This window comes from Apis dorsata, unplaced genomic scaffold (genome assembly GCF_000469605.1).
Source record: "Apis dorsata unplaced genomic scaffold, Apis dorsata 1.3 scaffold_326, whole genome shotgun sequence".
Taxonomy (NCBI): domain Eukaryota; kingdom Metazoa; phylum Arthropoda; class Insecta; order Hymenoptera; family Apidae; genus Apis; species Apis dorsata.
The window spans coordinates 265,400-286,131 of NW_006263594.1; the positions used below are offsets into that span (position 1 = coordinate 265,400).

General features: G+C 26.1%; 5 protein-coding genes and 1 long non-coding RNA gene across 12 annotated transcripts in view; 3 read left to right on the forward strand and 3 right to left on the reverse strand.

The window, feature by feature from the left end:
- Positions 1-1,942, reverse strand: part of LOC102680854 (F-box only protein 32) — a 5,975-nt gene extending 4,033 nt beyond the window's left edge. Inside the window, exons 1-2 of one of the 2 annotated variants that reach the window (XM_031511506.1) lie at positions 1,743-1,942; positions 1,524-1,648 (exon numbers count right to left, since the gene is read on the reverse strand). In XM_031511506.1, coding sequence (XP_031367366.1) covers positions 1,524-1,645 — 122 coding nt within the window. In that variant the 5' untranslated portion in view covers positions 1,646-1,648; positions 1,743-1,942. Of the gene's footprint in view, positions 1-1,523 lie in introns of both variants that reach the window. The other variant, XM_006617745.2, reaches the window with a different exon arrangement.
- A 166-nt stretch (positions 1,943-2,108) lies between these two features.
- Positions 2,109-11,749, reverse strand: LOC102678722. The gene is made up of 12 exons (XM_006617818.2): positions 11,461-11,749; positions 10,323-10,580; positions 10,083-10,235; positions 9,867-9,991; positions 9,709-9,725; positions 6,275-6,442; positions 4,968-5,126; positions 4,666-4,773; positions 3,193-3,315; positions 2,949-3,118; positions 2,488-2,875; positions 2,109-2,358 (listed from the first exon to the last, which is right to left on the reverse strand). The coding sequence occupies exons 1-12, from the start codon at positions 11,566-11,568 to the stop codon at positions 2,237-2,239; spliced, it is 1,899 nt and encodes a 632-aa protein (XP_006617881.2). The 5' UTR covers positions 11,569-11,749; the 3' UTR covers positions 2,109-2,236.
- LOC102680990 lies at positions 3,753-7,566 on the forward strand. Of its 3 annotated transcripts, none has more exons than XM_031511459.1 (6): positions 3,753-3,969; positions 4,106-4,163; positions 4,480-4,777; positions 4,855-5,150; positions 5,934-6,158; positions 6,272-7,566. In XM_031511459.1, the coding sequence occupies exons 2-6, from the start codon at positions 4,154-4,156 to the stop codon at positions 7,285-7,287; spliced, it is 1,845 nt and encodes a 614-aa protein (XP_031367319.1). In that variant the 5' UTR covers positions 3,753-3,969; positions 4,106-4,153; the 3' UTR covers positions 7,288-7,566. The 3 variants fall into 3 exon arrangements, with proteins under 3 accessions (XP_031367319.1, XP_006617809.1, XP_006617810.1); XM_006617746.2 differs by having other exon boundaries at positions 4,152-4,163; XM_006617747.2 differs by lacking the exon at positions 4,106-4,163 and having other exon boundaries at positions 3,754-3,969.
- A 333-nt stretch (positions 11,750-12,082) lies between the features above and the next one.
- Positions 12,083-16,577, forward strand: LOC102681289 (dipeptidase 1-like). Of its 4 annotated transcripts, none has more exons than XM_006617748.2 (8): positions 12,083-12,293; positions 12,561-12,687; positions 13,254-13,425; positions 13,501-13,938; positions 14,062-14,320; positions 15,564-15,648; positions 15,779-15,854; positions 16,054-16,577. In XM_006617748.2, exons 1-8 carry the CDS (start codon positions 12,210-12,212, stop codon positions 16,286-16,288), a joined length of 1,476 nt encoding a protein of 491 aa, XP_006617811.1. In that variant the 5' UTR covers positions 12,083-12,209; the 3' UTR covers positions 16,289-16,577. The 4 variants fall into 4 exon arrangements, with proteins under 4 accessions (XP_006617811.1, XP_031367324.1, XP_031367323.1 ...); XM_031511464.1 differs by having other exon boundaries at positions 15,766-15,854; positions 16,054-16,426; XM_031511463.1 differs by lacking the exon at positions 12,083-12,293 and having other exon boundaries at positions 13,226-13,425.
- LOC102681209 lies at positions 16,143-17,943 on the reverse strand. Its single transcript, XR_422083.2, has 2 exons — positions 17,816-17,943; positions 16,143-16,577 (listed from the first exon to the last, which is right to left on the reverse strand). It is a non-coding gene; the product is annotated as an uncharacterized LOC102681209 (long non-coding RNA).
- Positions 17,944-18,094: 151 nt separating this feature from the next.
- The window catches only part of LOC102681739 (neprilysin-4-like), a 7,661-nt gene continuing 5,023 nt past the window's right edge, over positions 18,095-20,732 (forward strand). Inside the window, exons 1-2 of the mRNA XM_006617752.2 lie at positions 18,095-18,238; positions 19,309-19,360. Of these exons, the coding sequence (XP_006617815.1) occupies positions 19,349-19,360 (12 nt within the window). The 5' untranslated portion in view covers positions 18,095-18,238; positions 19,309-19,348. The remainder of the gene's footprint in view (positions 18,239-19,308; positions 19,361-20,732) is intronic.

The following is a 20,732-nucleotide window of genomic DNA, read 5'->3' on the forward strand; positions in this document are numbered from 1 at the left end:
ATATTAATCATTTACACTTCAATAAGTTTGTTGCTATGTAATTATACATATACGATATATTATTAAAAAATTCAAATTATAGAAAACCGAATGAAATTTACATTAAATTGCAAATTTGCAAAATTTTTTTTTCTTTTTTCTGTTACTTTTCGACTTACAAATATTTTTTAAGTTGACAATACAATAAATATAAAGATATTCACTAAAGAGCAACATATTGTTGCAATATACGATGATGTGAAAGATTTGCAAAATTGGTTCAGGTCATGTTAGGTAGGTCATGACCTACTTTAACACAAGTATAAACGATAGTTTGGTTGACCTAATATATTCCTTTTATCATTTCGATAATTTCTTTATTCAAAAATAATATACAACACAAATGATCAAAGAAGCTAGAAAAATTTTAATAAAGTAAATTTTATTGATGAAATAATATTTATTGATTAATAATATATTTTGTGGTAAAAAGTCAAAATTTTATATACTGTCATTAGTCATAAAATGTTGTCTTATGACTAATGCAAATGATATAAGAAGGGGATTGTTTCTTTTGCGAAGCGCGCGAAAGCGTGACTATGCACACTATAATTCCTTCTCTTTCTCTTTGTCTCTTTTTACTATACTTCTTCACTCTTTACTATACTTCAGTATTATTTTTCACGGTCTCATAATGTTAGAACTTAACTTCTGAACGAATGTGAAAATGCGTTCAAACTCATTACGTGTATCAAATCGAAAGAGAAGACATAAAGAGAATGCACGCATATACATATATTAAACGCGTACGCGATGCATACACAGATATATTCGTGCATACTCATATATATGTTTTTGCGTACATTGTATAGTGAATAAGCAATGATATATCTACATATATGTAATGTATACGCAAGTACGTATTCTTAAGTGAAAATTCAATGATTTCTTCGGTAAAGAATCAAAATAACAAAAGAATATACTCGAAATTACATATATATTTAATGTTTTTTTTCTTTTTTCTTACAAAAAAAAACTTATTGTGTTAAAATAAAATAAGAAATAATACATAAGAAATAACAGAAAAGGATATTTTTGACATTATATTTGTACAAATATAAAAAAACAATTTAAAGATTTTTCTAACGAGTTAAAAGATTTATTTTTTATATTCAATATTAAATAATTAAATAATCATATATGTAGAAGAACATTTAAAAATCTATTAAATTTTAATAATTATAAAGCATATACAATAATTATTCGATACAATATAGAAATTTCTTAAAAATGATTGCTATTCTTTATTTTGTTTGTATTAACCTAATATTAAATTTAATTTTAATTTAATGGTATATGACATGTCAATAATAAAATTTGCAATAGTAAACAAATCAGTAACTGTCATTCGATCAATGTAACAGCTGTGAGATAGAATATACGAAAATGATTAGTTATTTGTGAATACTATCATTTAAAAACAAAGAATACCATTGGGAATGTAAAAAGAAAGAAAAGAACAAGTCAGTAATGGCACTGCTTACCGAAGCAAGAGAGAAAGTGTTTTATTGTTGGCGCACTCGAGGATTTTTTTCTTTTCCCAACCTTCAACAGTTTTCACCCATTCTTCACCAGGACTGCGCCAATCCTTTGATATGAACGGCATCGTCCGTAAAATAATCACAACGAAACCGTTATTCTACTTGTGTATGCAAACTGCGAACGATTCTTCGACTAATGCTAAAAAATATTACGGAACACACTTCACTGTATCACGGACGCTCAATGTTTGCTCGTAATACACCTCGGTCTGTTCGGTTTACTTCGCGGCTGCGATCGACCGCGCATGGCTTTGTTTTACTGACGTCACTCTGATATCAGCTGTGCAACTGACGAACTTGTGGACTCTCAATACTTTCCATATACATTCCGCCATTTTAATATTTATATTTCACGCATGCGCGATTAAATTTGATTCAAAAAATACTATTCGGATATTCGGATATTATTCAATTCAAAAGATATTATACGTTTCAATGTTGTTTGCAATACGATTTTTTTTTATTTAAATTATATTTATTTATTTATATTAGTATCATTATTGATAAATTATATTGATATTATATTGGTTTTGTAAATTAAAAATTTTCATTTTTTAATTATTAATAAAATTGAAATTATACAAAATATAAACGTTTATATCAAAAAATATGTTTTGATTATAAAGAAAATATACACAAATACATTCAAATCATTTTTATGTTATATTTATATTTTTTATTTGTTCATCTATTTCAGAAATAATATTTATGGATACTGATTCTTCTTTTTCTTCTTCTGTTTCTGAATCTGAAATAGCTGGTGGAAAATCTGAAATAGCTATATATTGAATATAAGTTTAAACATTGACAATAATTTATTGATAATGATATTCATGATTTATCATATTATATTAATTAATATAAAGAAATATTAAATTAATAGTTAAAAAAATAATATAATAATTACCATGTTTATTTAATTTTTCTTCTCTCGCATTAACGAGAAATTTTTCTTGCGCAGATATAATCTCTTCTGCATTTGTACAAAGTGAATATGTTTTTAACAATTCGTCATTCAATTCTAAAAATGAGTGACCCCAAGAAAATTTTCCGAGATAAAATTTTGCTTCTTCAGGAAAACCTGTTATAATTAAAGTAGCAGCTATAGCTTCTACACAACTTAATTGACAAGGTTTTCCATAATTTATTGGATTTGCAGCAACTAGAAACGGTAAAAGACGCGGATTGGAAGTTCTCATTCTACTAAATGGAGTATCATCCAAACGTGCCCAACTACAATCGACGACTGCACAACCATAATCTTTTATAATATCACGATCTGTTGGACTCACACACTACAATATGAAATTTCAATTTGCTATATTAAAAATTAATTTATTTCGTCTATTACATCAAAATATATCATACCTTTTGACCAATAGGTGTAAGAACTAATCCTGAAAATCGAGCTCCTAACCTTAATATTTTTACTAAGCCATGTCTAACTAATTTTCTACCGGAACATTTTTTAGGATCGCAATGTTCGAGATCCCACATAGCAACAGGAAAAGAGGGGGACCATACATTTTCTTCTTGTTCTAAAAATTAAAATAATCGAATCTGTTTTAAATTTTTTTTTAAATATTTATACAATTAAATACTCCTTTCTAACCTGATACTTCATCTTCCTGATCGGATTTATCTCTTTCTTGACGGTATTTTTCTTCTTTTCCAACAACGTGTCGTGGTCGCCTTGTTAGTATTCGTTTTCTGTTTTTCTTTCCGTGAGATGACATTTATGAGATAACATAAACTTCAAATTGTTTCGTAAAAATATATATGAGCATGAACTATTCCTTTCAATTTGAAGGTTACTTAACTCAATATGTATATAAACGTAACAATAACTATATGTTATAAACCCACGTGTATTCGTACGTACAAGTGAATTTATATTCAAATAATATACATTGCATATAATTCAAATAATATATATTATAATATAATAATATTATATTGTATAAATCTTTCCAATTAATTATTTCTGAGCATTAATTATTTCTCAAAACATATAATTTTTTTTATAAGATGCTTTATCTTATTTATTAATATGTTTATGTGAAATTGTAATTAAATATTACTATATTATTTATGTGAATCAAATTTATATATATATATAATTGTTATTTAATAGAAGCATTTAATAAAAGAAAATCTTAATAAAAGCATTAAGATATAATAATTCATATATATTAAAATTTGTAAAAGTACCACTGCATTAGACGGCACTGATATACTGTTAGAGTGGGTAACAAGTGGCTGTTCTGTTCTCAATCGCTCCGCGGAACACAAATTGTTCAGTGAATAGGGATTCTTTAAACATGTGTTTAAAGACGATTTAATCAGAAGAGAATGTTTTGTTCATACTTATATTGTTCTTAAATTAAAGGTAAGTATTAATTTATACTATTTTACATATTAGTTTTTTATATTTTATCAGTTCACATTATTAAAATTATTATTTCGCAATGATATATAAAAACATTGACTGGTTAATGCGTATTTGTGTAATTGAATATTTTTAGCTTTACTGATATTAATAATGTTTATATCGTTCATGCCGCTTAAAAGACATGGATTCAGGTACATTTTATTGAGATAAATATATTGTTTCTTATTTTATAACGTTTTTGCATATATATCGTATCTAAATGCTTAAATTATTATTAATTATTGTTTAAAATTTTTTAATAAATCCTTTTTAAATATTTATTACGTAACATATGGATATTACTAATTTTTTTTTATAAATATATAACAAATTTATATACGATATACATTTTACGATAATATATTAATTTATAAATTATAGCGAATCAATTTATTTTAAATAATATTATGATTTATAAATTTTTTAATAACTAATAATATCATAACTTATATTTTCTTTCTTTACAAGAAAACACAAAGAAAGAAACAATTATAAAAGTAACAGATTGGTTACGTGGAATTTGGGAAATGAGACGTCAAACTGGTCCTGTCCAACAATGGTTAGATTCAATACCATCACCTATAAAATCTAATTTTTCAATAAAAAATGAAAACCAACGAGAATCAAATAAAAAATCTAATGTTTCATTAATACCAAGTGAGCCTAAGGATATTCCATATCCTACAGGAACAAAACAATTAACCATGACTAAATCTGCACCTATCAATGTTCCTAATACATCAATTAATACAACAAGATTGCCTAGGTATTAAAACACAAACAGAAAGAAATACACAATAATTATTAATTTCATTATTATTTATGTTTTTATGTTTTATATAGTTCATTGCCTCATAAATTGGTTCGAGATCCAAGTCTACAATCTGATAGCAGTCACTGTAGTAGTGTGGAAAGTTTATTAGAATTAAGAAAAGCAGATCCAGAAGCAATTTTACTTGGTCTTGGATTTGGTGGTTGTTCAAATAGTCCACAAGAAAATGGTTCCTTTTCTCGCATACCAAAAAGATTTTTACAGCCATCAAAGTTAAAAGGCATAGCTATTAATGATTTTATGAAGCAGCAACAAGAAACTAGTGAATCTTTTGATTCAGTATCTTTAGGATATAGAGGTTTGACAGGTAAGATACATGCAAAAAAATTGATATATATAGGCAAAAATATGATAGAATAATAAAATAGAAATATATATAAATTACAATTTAAAAGTTATTACACTTAATATGGAACAATTAAAATAAATACATCAAATAAATTTTATAGATAAAGTATTATAAGTTAAAAAAATAAATTTATGTTACACAAATAGTAATGTTATAGGAAGCGATGACACATTATCTGTGTCTAGACTTTGTCCACATCGCAGACATTCTGGACCAATTAATTTTGTAAGTCTTGTGACAATTAGGTTTTTTCTGAATTTTTCATGATTCTAAAGTAATTTTTATTTGAAAGATTTATATTTCAATTTTGTTTTAATTGTTTTTTTGATGTGCTTAAGTATCTATGCTTATAGATTTTTAAATGTTTGTTTTATAATGATAAATAACAAATAAATAGAAAATGCATGAAATAGTTATTTTGTCCGTGTGAAAGTATTTAATGCCTGAAATAAATTATTTGTTTTGTATCATAGATAATTATAATTATTTATTTAGATTACAAGACATTAAAATTAAATAATAAAATAAATTAATCATTAATTGTTTTTAAATTTGTAGTATCTTTAGTCATAAAAATAAAATTGCATAGTTTTTCTAAGTTGCATATTATATATATTTTTATAAATCGTTATCGCTTCTTGTTTACAGATAATTTTAATGTTATATTTATTTATTGTTAGTATATAATAATGATATTTAATTGCTAAGGAATGTGAAATTATTTTTCTTTTTATCTAAAAGGTTCACCGTACGTAGCACCATCAGAAATCGTACAGAAAATTATGCAACGTTTACGAGAACACGAAAGTCACGAACATGATCCATATGCAATGTATAATTCGTACGAACAATATAGTCCATTGCATTGTGGTGGTACACTTTCTGTACTGTCCCCTGACAGTAGACAATTTTTGGAACAACCACGTTCTAAAAGTCCAGACATGCGTAACAAACGTATGATCATAGGTAATTGGTTTTATTTGTTTTTTTTATTAATTGTTTTTTTAACTATATATGTATATAATATTATATTATATTATTGAAAAATATACTAATGAATATTGAATATATATTTATAGGACAAAAATCATTTGCATTTGGGCATGATGGTGATTTAATTGAAATTGATTCTTCTAATCCAAAAAGATCATTTGAAGATATTCTAGACACTGACACTAATGTTATGGAGAGTTTAGAAGCAAAACCTAATGATTTAACAACTAATGATATTAAAGTGTTTAAACAAACGACTATTCAGAAAATAGAAAAAATATTACCAAAAAGCTTATATTTTAATGACGATAAAGAATTTAATAATACTGACTTTAATTTATTGACGAAAGCATTCAAAGAAAATTTAAATGAAAAAAATTTAGATAAAAATATTGATTGCAAAGATGATATTTCTTTAAACACAATTTCACATAATATATTTGATATTCGAAGGGCTAGTGATGGATTTTGTAACATGAAAGATGAAAAGATTTTATCCGAGATAAATAAACGAAGACATAGCGACAGTTTTATGCAAACTTCTAAGCATAATGATGATAGTATAGCTCGAAGAAGAAAAACTTTGAAGCGACAGACTAGAATAAATGATATAGATGACATAAACTATTATGATTTAAATATTTGCGAATCTGATACAGCACAATGCAAAGAATTTGAATGTAACTTGAATGATGATGACAAGCAAAAAAGCATTTCTACGAAATTAATTCAGAATGATGATAAAAAGATAGAATTAAAAAGTGGAACCAGAAATTATGACATAATTAAATACTCACAAACATTTCTCGAAGAAACATATAATTGTATAGAATCAACTAATTCAAGTAAAGAAAAACAAGGAAATAATAGTGAATATTGTATTGAGGAATCTCAGTCTATAGAACAAATATGCGTGAATAAAGATGAAAATACAACTTGTTGTTGTCATTCTGGTACTAAAAAGTATTGGAAGAAAATGGAAAAAATTATACAAGAAAATAAAAACTTAGAAAATATGGTAACAAAAAGTAGAAGAGAAATGGCAGAAATTCGAGAAATGCTGAGTAGCGTGTTATCTGTACGATTAGAACCTGGTTTTTAACTACGGTTAAACACAGATAAAAATATATTGCTCCATATGATATTAGAATATTCGAAATAAATTTCGACAATATATTTTCAAAATTATTTCGCATATTAATAGTATTTTTGAACGTATCTTTAAAACATTTTACACTTAAGAAAAGTGTAATTCACAAAATTATCACAAAAGCTCATAATAAGCTCATAAAAATTGCAATGCAGTAAGAATTTTTACTTATAATAATTATATCTCTGTTTGTTTTTAATTTTAAATAAAGATGTAAATATTTTGTTATAATTAAAAATTTTTATTTTTTAGTAAATATGGATGAAATAGCATTATCTCATATATTTACAAATAATATATTGTTGATTTATTATTATGAAATATTTTAGTATATTTGAAAAATTATTGCTATTATTTTATTATTTTTGTTGCTATATATAAAACATATTAATGTTAAAATTTTCATTTAAATTTCATTGTTGATAATATATAAATTATTTTACCATTGTTCAATCGTACTCAATGTACGCGTATACATTAAATTGTAAATATGTATAAAGTAACTTTAGAAACTGTGTTTCACATTCGATAATTTGAAGATGTATATGTAAGCATATACTTCAAACAAAAAAAAAATTTTTTTTGAAATTCTAGTCCCATTAATTTTCAGTAACATAATTTCATTATATTGCTATAAAAAAAGAAAAAAGGCAATAATAGTTATACAAGTAGCAGCAGCACTAATAGTAATGATAATAACAATAAAGATAAAAATAAGATTCAGCTATTTTTTTTCTGATAAATATTAATATTTTTTTTATGTATGTAAATTAATTTATAAGTAATTTACGTCTTACTATAAGAATTAAATATTATATTTGTGAAGAAAAGAAAGTAAGAACTATTTTGCAATATTTAACTTTATCTTATATAAACATTTGCAATTTTATGCCTTCATATAAATATTCGAATTTTTATCAATTTAAAAATATACATTTTAAAGTGACAAAACTATTTTTGATTGGAACTTTTTGTATAATGGAAAAAGTTATTATGAATGATTATTAATAATTATTATTAATAGAGTCATAATTTTATAAGTTCATCAATTGCCTTTAATGCTCAAGTATTATATATATTTCTATTATTGTATTAGTTCTTATTATGAACTAAACATAATTTTGTTGGGGCTCTATGCTAACATTAACTACATTTCAGCACAAAACTTTTATAATTAAGTTAGACATAATTATAAAAATTATATTTACGTATTATTAATCAAAACATTTAAAGTACAAATTAAAATGGAAGTTACAACAGGATTTATGTATATACGTGTGTACATATAAATATTATATATATACACACACACATATATTTTTTTAATCTAACATATCATTTAATGTTTTTAATTGTTAAATTCATAACAAAGGTTCTATTCCATATTATGTGCCTACATTCCAATAAATTTGATGTATACAAATTATACAAACAGGATAGGAGCTTTGTAGAAAATATGAAATGTACAAATAATATAGGAATATTGAATAAATATTTGACAGGATTAATTTTTACTCTCTCTCTCTCGCTCTCTCTCTCTTTTTTTATGTACGTGAAACATAATTTTTATCTATAAAGCTAAATTGAACATGACATATCATTGAACATGATTGATGACAGTATAATTAATTTCTTATTCACACTGTTGCTACTAACATAAGTCCATTATACATAATATTTATAGCTATGAAAACTTCGAGATTTAAATAGAAAATTAAGAATATTATGATTTTCCAGTGAATTTACACGACGATAGGAACACAAGACCACAACGGTAACTGACACTGTGATTTATTTTCTATATCTAATATTTTGTATTTTAATGACTAAACATAACACGGAATCTAGTTACTGAAGATGTTCTTATAATTGGACATTGAACTGTTTAAAGTGCAACAGAGGATTGAGTGAATTTTACAATTAAAACTACGCGAAAATTTATATATCAAATTATCACTAGATAAAAAAAAGTAATACAATAGTATTTTGAAAATAACATGCAGTCAAAACAAGAAGCTTAGACTTTTGTTGAATTTATGAAACATAGAATATGAGTGGATGTCGTACCTTTTAAGGAAAGAAATAATGTTGCAAATATTTGGATAGCTTGATTGTTAATTCAAATACACATAAGTATCTTGTAGAATTATTAATTATACATAAAGCTACCCTTAGTAAAGAACTGAGATCCATGGTCCACTCAATCTTATTTTTAAACACGAATCTGCTAGAATATCATTTTGTAAACTGCATCCATGTATTTATGTAATATGTCTGTGTAATGTTGAGATGTACCTGTGAATGTAGATGTATTCTTCCTTAGCATATCTTAAAATGTATATAAACAAATATGATCAAACATGATCTATATTTAGTCTTCTTTTTCTTCTCTGAAAAATAGGAAAAAATAGATGTCTTTTTTATTTTATTCTAGAATAATAATGAAATCATCATATAAAAATGGAAAAAAAAAAAAAAAAAAGAAAAAAAAAAAAAAAAAGAAAAAAAAAAAAAAAAAAGAAAAAACATACTTTACAACTTCCTGTTGATGTTGATCAAGGTGAAGTTCAACAATGGTTTCTGTTCTACTTTGCACTTTGAAAGTAACTTGTGCAGCCAAGTATTTATCTTTGTTATTTACCGACCATCCTGAATACTATAAAATATAATATTCATTAAAAACATAATATTTATTAACATATAGATTTTATAATAAAATTAATATTAAAAATATGTTAAAAGCCCACCGTCGATGTGCTTTTGTATAACGTTTTTCCATCTTCTTTAAAAGGTAAAAATTTTTGAAGTAATGCTTTTCCATCTATCCTCCATAATGTTGGATCCGTATTTCCACCATCTGTATTTCCAATATCAGCTTTTGCAACAACGAATGCACCAGACTAAAATAATAAATACATATAACATTGTATTCTTGTAATATAAATAAACAAATATATAGGATATTATAAACTCATTATACAACTTACAGTAAAATCTTTTGGCGTCTCTCCTGATGATTCGTTATAGCTGTTATCATCAGAATCTTCTTCATCTTCATCTTCTTTTTCATCTTCTTCTTTTTTAGACCGTCTTTTTCTTTTAGGTTTTTTTCCTGTGTCTGAATCAGATTCTTCATCTTCTTCTTCATCTTCTTCATCATCTTCTTCTTCTTCTTCATCTTCTTCTTCTTCTGAATGTTGCCGTTTTTTAGCAACTTCTCTTTGTGGCCTTTTTTTAGCACCACTCTAAATATTAAAATTAGTATTATTGAAATAATCTGATTATGATTTTATGTTTATATTTTATGATTACATGATTTTATTATAAGATTATTAATATTATACAAATATATATTATATATATTTATATTATATTAATTTTTTACTAAAAATTTTTTGAACTAAAATATAATGATAATACTTACAATATAAATGATAATACTTTTTATTTTGATTAATACATGGCTTTTGATAATACAAAATATAAATAGAAGGATTAAACATTACAAAATTGCAATGTTTTGAAAAATACATAGTTCGACCAGTATTAATAATTTGTCGACTATAATAGTATTTTCAAAAATAAATAATTTTTTATATATACAATAAAAAATTAAATTTTTTACAATAAAAAATTAGATTTTTATTTATTATTGAGATTTAAAAAATATAGAAAATATATTTTATTGATAGTATACATTCGATAAAATACATCGGTTGCGTATTTGACACGGCTACAATATATCACTGCTACATAACTGAATCGACTTGTTTTCTCGTTATCTACTAAATGGGACCGATTAATTAGAAATGATATTTATTTCTGACAATAATGAAAAATATGAAATTAAGAGAAAAACATAAATATCAGAGATGATAACTTGAATACCTTATCTACAAACATTTATGTTTGTTTTCTTACTTGATGAAAAATATGAAGAATTGAAGTGCCGCCGATTGACAGAGCTTTATTTGTGAATAACGATGTATATATAGATATTTTCATATATAAGAAAATTCATAAAAAATGTGACAGAAAAACAAGAAGTCATGATAAATTAAAAAATAGGAAAAATATATTCAAGAAATAGTAAAAAAGAGGAAAGTATTAGTAGCGTGGGCTTACTTCAGCTCCGGCCTCAGGAGTCCACTCTTCTTCAGAGGCTCCTTCCACTTCTTCCGGATCATCCGCGGAATATTCATCCTCGTCTGAGACGTCCTTAGTTTTCTTCATGTTGCTTTTTCGCGAAATGTTTGCAAACTTTCCCAATGGGGCTCACTGGATGAGAGAAAAACTTGACGAGATTATGTACGAGACAAACCAATTACGTACGCGACTGCCGCAAACAATATGGCGGTATATAGCGATGGGAATTGACTTTTACGCACAACCTCCTGCGCAGCCGGAAGCGACGCGTGCTTTATAACTTCCTGCGCGTTCATAAACCCGCGAAAAATGGAATTTTTAGATAACTATATAAATCGTTTACGAAATTTTTACAATCTATTTGTAAATTGCAATAATATAAGATACTAAATTACTATTAAAAAAAATAAATAAAAAAAAGAAATGTAAAAATATAATGATTAGACTTAAAGTTAATAATATATATCGTATAATAGTTTAAAGCAGTTTGAAAGTGCATTTATTGAATAAGTTTAATTATATAATTAATTAGTTGTTTGTGATTTATCGATATTTTTTAATGTTTTGGATTATAAAAATTTGTCCGAATTCAAAATATTTTTCGAGTTGGATCGATATGAGAGCTCGCGCATGCGTTAACATTTTAGTGAATAAGTCTCTTCCTTTGCTATTAACGGTGCTAAGAATTTAGCGTGCAGAGAACAAATAATTACGAAAAAAATATAAAGATGTTCGAGCTATATGGTATGAGCAAAGATGGTATGGTTTATCGTTCTCCACCGCCAAGAAGAAAAGAAGTCGACATATTAGAGGTAATTCGAAAAAATTGATTGATCTAATTATTTAATTATTTGATAAGCATTGTTGTATTTATCAATGCTCATTTTCTTATTTAAAGATATTCTTGTATACAAGAGTTTACAATATGTACAATATATATAATAAATAATGATAATATATTACATTAAATTTTATTGAAAGATTTCATTCGTAATACTATATCATACATGATAAAATATTTAAAAAAAATTATCAAATATTTTGATTGTTCACTTTGATTGAAACTATTATATTTGCAGACTTGTTTGCAATTACCATCTCCTGAACTAATGAGAAAATTACCAAACGGTGATGCAATACATCATGCAAAGGATTCAGGTGTTTCAACCTCTTTTGATAAAAATAAAGATCCACCAAGAGAAAGCGGTAAGTTTTTATAGTGAAAATAATTATAATTTAAAAATATAAAGTATCATTTTTATGCATATAATTACTTATCGTTAGAATAGAAATGTGATTTTACAAATGAAATGAAGTAGGTTAGAAAAATTGAAACAAATTATATCTTTTATAATATTGTATATTATCATCAGTTCATCACTTTCTTTCTTGTTCTTTTTCTCATTCTTTTCTCATTTTATACCAGTGAGTTTGTTCATTGCCTGTGGAACTGCCACATAATTTTTCTAACGATGAAAGATAGATATAAAGAAATTGTTAAGATGATTAACTTTGCTCAGTTGAAGATTTCACTTTGGAATACGATATAAAGTTTATTTTTTTCACATATGAATTAATTACCAATTTTCGATTCCAATAATCGATATTGAAATGTGTTAAGAAGTTTATCAACTTCTAATCGATGAAAAAGAAGAAAAATTGTCGCGGAATAAAAAGAATTTATAATCGTTTTATTGTTATTTCTACGTCTGCATTCGTCGATGACTAAATAACGACGTAAAAGGAAGGTGTGTGGATGCTATGATACGCAGGACGGAGCGTGTTGAGGAAATGGATAGTGATGATTGGTTTCTTTTTCCTTGGATGTGCTCTGGTCGCCGGTGTTGGATTACCTTTAGCTTTGGAACTACGTAGCTCGCACTTGTTGGAAGCTAGACTTCAAGTTGTCCGACGAATGCTCTCTGAAATACCTTTGATCGATGGGTACGAAATTATCTTGTAAAAAAAAAAAAATTGATCCAAACTTTATAGTTGTTGTGAATATTATGAATATTTTAGGCACAATGATTTTGCATGGAATCTTCGAAAACATCGAGGAAATACGAAGTTGAAAGATTTTCCTTTCGATGAGAACTTATCGCGAAACGTAAGTTGGGGATCTCAATGGCAGACTGATCTGGTACGGTTACGACAAGGTATTGTAGGTGGGCAATTCTGGTCCGTGTACGTACCGTGCGAAGCACAATTTCTCGATGCAGTGCAACTTACTCTGGAACAGATAGACGTGATACGTAGGCTCACTTCGAGATATTCGAAGAAAATAAGGATGGTAACGAATAGTAAGGAGCTCGAGAAAGCGCATAAGGATGGCGTGATCGGGAGTTTATTAGGAATTGAAGGAGGCCACAGTATTGGGACGTCTATGGCTGTGTTAAGAAGTTTTCATCGGCTAGGAGCACGATACATGACCTTGACACATAAATGTAATACTCCATGGTAAGATTAGGAATATATAAGAACAAAAAAATATAAAAAATACAATGGATATACATAGATAAAAATATATATGAATATAATAGTGATGAACCAACCTATATCTATCATTGCTATCATCCGTAGGGCGGATTCTTGTTCGGTGGAAGATCCAAATTCGGATGCACGATTGGATTTTCACAGCGACGGATTATCGATATTTGGTAAAGCAGTGGTAAAAGAATTGAATCGATTAGGAATGCTGGTGGATTTGTCTCATGTTTCGATAAGGACCATGAGGGATGCGTTGGCGATGAGTAAAGCGCCTGTGATATTTTCTCATAGCGCTGCTAGAGCTCTCTGTAATTCATCTAGCAATGTTCCAGATGATATACTTCGTAATTTGGTAAGAAAAAAAAGTTGAATAAGACCATTTTCTTTTCTCGAGTTCTCAATTTTTCTATTTTTCAACTTTGTTTTACATATGTAGATAACCTGATTGTATCTGATTACAAACGAAGTCATAAAATTAATTATATAAAAAATTTTTTGACTGCTAGAAGATCAATTTAAGATATTTAGAAGACATAAATAATTCTATCATCTTTCGGTATCGTAATAAATTTTATATGAATTCATAATAATTTACGAAAAATTAAAATTATTTAAAATATTATATAATAAAATTTATAATATTATTTAATATTCATTCATATTAAATTCATTTGTTCATGTAATCATCATATAAAAGATATAGATTAAATGAAAGACAAGGAATATGCGAAGCGATATTCTTTTGTTCATATTCTTTTTGTTTTTTATGCAATAAGTTTTAGAAACATACAATTTATACAATTTTTTGAACTAATGATTTTTCAATATAAATAGTTTAATATTTTCTTATAAGAAATAACGAATTGTATCGATTGCATTAAAAATTGTATAATTCCATTTACAAAAGTAGATCACGTTTTTTATGTGTCCATCTACAGAAAAATCATTAATATATAATAACATCTTTATACTAAATAAATTTTATAACAATAGTTTTTTCAAATCATCTTAAAAGATATTTTATATAGATAAAATAGATATTCTGTAAAATAGATATCGTATTTTATCATTGTAAATATCATTGAAATGATGTTTAAACTAGATTAAATTTAAATTGTAATTAAAAGTTAATTGACTACTTTTTCTATTTCATTGGTTGGAATTTTATTCTGTATTGGATAAAATATATAAGGCTTTGAGAGCCAATACATAAATAATGCCATGTGACACCAATCAATGCTGCTGTTGAATGCAATTATTTATGACTTCGTTATTTCAACTAAATTTTCTTCTATCTATATTTTATATATATTTTTTTGCAACAACAGTATTATTTATTACCTAAAATCAATATAAATAATTTATATAGCAGAATAAAATTATATTAAAATTATATTAAAATTTATGTTTTTCATTACGAATACTAAATGTAAGAAAATATTTTAATTAATTTATTTTTTTGCTAAAATTACTAGTACTTGACCCACATGACCAAGGTACATTGATTAGTATGTCAAACAATACCTCGTAGATAGACGAGAAAAGTATACAAAACCGAGAATGCTGGTGTCACCATGTCTTATCTTTTGTTTCAGTCGGTGAATGGTGGTTTGGTTATGGTAAGCTTTGACAGTGCACATTTAAGCTGTGGAGATAAAGCTTCTATGTATGATGTGATAGGTATGTATGTGTGTATTAAAATATCACTAAAAAACAAAATTTTCATTTTGATCAATACTAAATAATTGTTTTTTATATATTGCATAAAAAAATAAAAAAAAGGAAAAAAATATATAGTTGTTCTTTATAGCTCATATCAATCATATAAGGCGAATAGCTGGTGTTAATCATGTAGGTCTTGGAGCTGGTTATGATGGAATATCGAGGTAAACATAATAATAATTTCCTTAAACCTTTTTAAGATGCGATCTTTTATAATAACCAAATAACTTGCAATCTCCCATCTTTTTTTACTAGAACATAAGAATATTTTTAATAGAGTAAAAAAAAATGTTTTCCTTTTTTATATTACGATCTTTTGTGAATTACGTTATTTTTAAGTAAAAATAAAATGAATGTTTTCAGTCCACCAGTTGAACTTCCAGACGTTTCTGGTTATCCTTTGTTATTGGCCGAACTAACGAGAGATCGAAGATGGTCGGCTTTGGATATTAAGAAATTGGTGGGTGGAAATTTATTGAGAGTATTGAAGGAAGTGGAAAATCACGCTGTAACCATGTCGCATCAATCTCCAGCAGAGGAATTGATTCCTCAGGAGTTGATAGAAGATACCGCCTATTGCAGATACCATGACGCTTAGAAACAATTCGACATCAATGTTTCGATAATGGATAATTTTCAGAATGTCGAATCATCTATTTCTTATTGTTTCCTCTCTTTGTACCTGAATTATTCTGTTTTACATTTTCTAATAAAGTAGTCACGGAATCAATCGAATCGCTGTTTTTTCTATCCTTTACATTTTAATAATTCGCATATAACCTCTTATAAACGCTTCATGTTCACCATCCACGTGTAATGTAATATCTTTATCGAGACGAATGTATTTAATTTCACATCCTTTGCGCCACGGTTAACGAGTCACCTAACTGTGCTGCGAGAAATAAAAAATATAATTAACTGTAATCGTTCGTTTGTAATCGAAACGTCTACACACGATAAAATGAACAGTGAATTAATATTCATGTAAATATGTACATATTTTATATATTCAAATATATATGTTCATCTATAGTATTATATAATTACATATTTATGTATTTATATTAATATAAATAAAGTGTATTCATATAATAAATTATTATATAAAATGAATATTATATATTTATATTCATATACAAGATATTCTAAAAATAAGGCAATATTATTTAACTAAAGATTCCTGAAATAATTTTCATTTACAAAAACTTTCATTATCGTTTTGTTAATAAATTATTAATAAGCTGGCCAATCACAGAGAACGTAAACGTAATCAAGTTACGATAGGTTACAGTAGCGTTGGGTATTTGCTGTCGTTCGAATATGAACAAGCAATATATATGGAACAAATATGATTTTTTTTGATAAAAAAATATTTATTATATTTAACAAATTTGATATATATACATATAGCTTGGACTTAATCGTTCTTGATCGGCGATACATATCCATCGCGATTTGACGAATACACTATTTTTTATTAATAACTCGTTATTAACAAAATCCAAAAGTTTAAAGCCAAAGTTTTACAGAAAAAAAATTACATCAGGAATTTAACCGATATTCTCATATTTTTAAGACATTTTGTATATTTTTCATACGTCATCATAGTATCAATTCATTCGACGTAGAATGATAGTTACATTACGCAAATAAAGTTATAAAGTTATAAGTAATAAGTAGAATATTTTGTTAATTTTTTTTATATTCAAAAAACTTATATAATAATTAAATAAGAAAAAAATATTATGAAAAGAATAATAAATGTGGGAAAAAGAAGAAAATCGAAAGATATATAATAATATCAAATAATAATATGCAACTAACAGAGAAATTAATAAGTAATGAAGTTATCGAAAAGAACAAGATAAATCACGATTAGATTTTTAGAAGAAAAGAAATGCTATAGAAATCAAAAAAACAAATAAAAAATAAAATAATGATAGAAAAAGAAATAGCGTGATAGAAAAAAACAACAATTTTGAGATTGTTTTGCACAATTATCGATTACAAACTACCGATTATCGATTAATGATTACCAACTATCAAATAGCTACTCATTCTCGATAATAAGTCAGTTCTTGGTTATAAAATATGTATTTAAACTCGAAAATATAGTTATACTTACAAATAACATGTTGTTATTATTCATGTTATCATTAATTATACATTAATTATAGAAATGTAGATGTTCATGAGAAATCTTAGCACAATCAAAGATCTAAAATGTGGAAATATTAATTGAAGAACAATCTTTAATTATTCGAGTATAGTTAACTGTGTAGTTCGTGTTTTCCTAAAAACACTGTCACGCGATCTATTCGATAATCGATTAATTATAAGTGTAACGCCTCAGTCGATCGAGAGGCAAGCAGCACAAGAGGGCAGTACGGCACGTCTTGCAAATGATCGAAGAAAGCCCGCGTTGAAATGATCGGGAATTGATCACTGTTTCATCTAAAGCAAAATCAGAGAGAATCCGTTCCGTTCCTGGATGATGGTTTCGTGGCGCGGAAGTGGTAGGGGATTCGAAGATTATACTCGTTGGTTTGTAACTCGAAAGAACAGTTTGGTTTACGATCGCTTTCGAGTTGTATTATTTTTTCTCCGAGTTTCAAAATGTTTGAATACTAAATACAAGTCGCAATCGTTATATATATTGAATCGAAAATTGAAACGAAAAGAAAAAAGAAGGAAAAAACGAGTGCGGTATTAACGATCATACGATCTAATAATTGTGACGAGTTGATTTGACCATATAAAAAGCTATTTTATTTCGCGATCATACTTACTAATTTTTTTTTGTTTATACACTTCTGATTATTTTTCATTCACGTTTTTCTCTTTCAACCTCGATTTTGCATAGTTAATTATGAATTAATGAAAATATATGAGATAAAAAGAAGACATATGAAAAGAATTAATTATCGATACGAAAAAATATTAATGTTTTTCTAAATCTAATTTTTTAAGAATACGAAAAACACAGGTGAGTGTGATGAATTGATTATTTGATGATTGAAAACATCGTATATTTTGATATTGTGTTATTTAATCATTTTATTACTTTAATCAACTAAGACAAAGTTTATTTTAAAAAATGATCGTACGAATGATCACGATACGAATGAAAGGAAGTAACCATTGGCAATGAACTCGGAACTTTAGAACGCGAGCACGTGTTTCTTTGTAAACATCTACTCGGCCATTTCCCTTCCCTTTTTACTTTACGTTCGATGAACCATAATCCTTCCGAAAGAGAGGGTTCTAAATTAAAAATAGCCATGGTTAATTTCGAATCAAAGAAATATACTTGTCATGTTGTGAAACGTTCGCAAATTTTTCTATGTTTATCTTCTTCTATTTTCTTCTTTCTTCAGCTTCTTGACATAACTACAAATATCAAAAGATTTAAATTTGAAACTAACATTTTTATTAATAATTAAATTCAAAAATATATTAAGAAAAATGTTTTTAGAAAAATAGCATACATAGAATATTATAAAAAGTATCAAACATATAATTTCAATTATTATAATCATTATATGTAAAAATACATGTGAATACATATATTTTTACGTATATATCTCTACGTAAGATGACTTTGATTGTTTTTTTCAGACGAAATCAATCCACTAAAAAAAAGCAAAGGGAATGAAAAATGAGATACAAGGTGAGATAACAACCTTAGCGAATTTCAAATATTTTTTTCATCCGAATATACATGTATATTTATGTGTACTTGCATATATATGCATGCATAATACACAACGCATAAAATAATCGGACTTGTGATTATAATTTGTTTTGTTTTTTGAAAAGAGACAATAGCTGTTGTTCCTACTTTTTATTCTTCTTTCTTTTTTCTCTTGTTTGATCGTTCATTGTCATACGTATACATAAAAATATACAAGACAAAAGCTGCAGCATCGCAACGCCTTGAATAAATCGCATCACACATCATCGTCATATGTTCTATCTATATGTTTACGATTAATAATAATTCTATATTTTTTTTTCTTAATTATAATAACCAAATTCATTTTTTTGCTTAATTAGAAAAATTGCTGCGAATATGATAAATCTGATTATTAGTAAAGATTTGTTTTGATATCATTATATAACTTGATTTATGTATATACAATGTATTTTATAATTGCATAATTCTTGAAGATACGTGCATAGAAACACACATGATGGATCAATATTAGAGACTAGAATGTTTCTTGGAAGTAAACGCGAGATTCAATATTAATTTTATGATCTTTCGGTTTCATTTTGATTACTTTGACACATTATATGCAATTATTAATAATTATATTAGCAAACTATTTCGTCGAAACGAATTACAAATAAATAAATTCAACATTTCCTATGAAAAAGTTAGAATATTTCTATAAATATATAATAAATATATAATAAAAAATAATAAATTTACATAATAAATTTTACTCTCGAAGATCATATTTGTTTCACTTAACTTTTCGTTTATGTTAAAGCATATGTAGATTATCCATCTAAGCATTCCTTCTATTTGTAGCATGCGGGAATCAAAAAAGAACACAATATTCGAACTGTCTGCTACATAGTCTGTGCTACATCTTATTATATCTTTTAAGATTGTTTGCTTTCATATCTTCTCACTTAATTTACAATTTCTGAATGATATAAAATGATATAAAATCGAAATGTTTTCTCTAAACCCTTTATATCACTATAACATTGTTGATTATTTTTTTGTTTCAATCATTGGATTTCACAATATTTTTTTCTTTTTTATTTAACTTTTTTTCAATTTTTTTTATAAAGCAAGATAATTTCACAATACGATTTTCGTTCTTTATGATGCAACCATATAATATCGAATTACAATTAGAGTGTGAAGAATATTTCTGATAGCATAGTTCTGTTCTTGTGATATATGAACAAATTGGATAGAGAAGTTATCATACGCATACACGAATATAACATATACTTATGCTATTATTAATTGCCATCACTAACTATTTCATATTGTGCATGTTTTTTTTTTTTTTTTTTTTTAA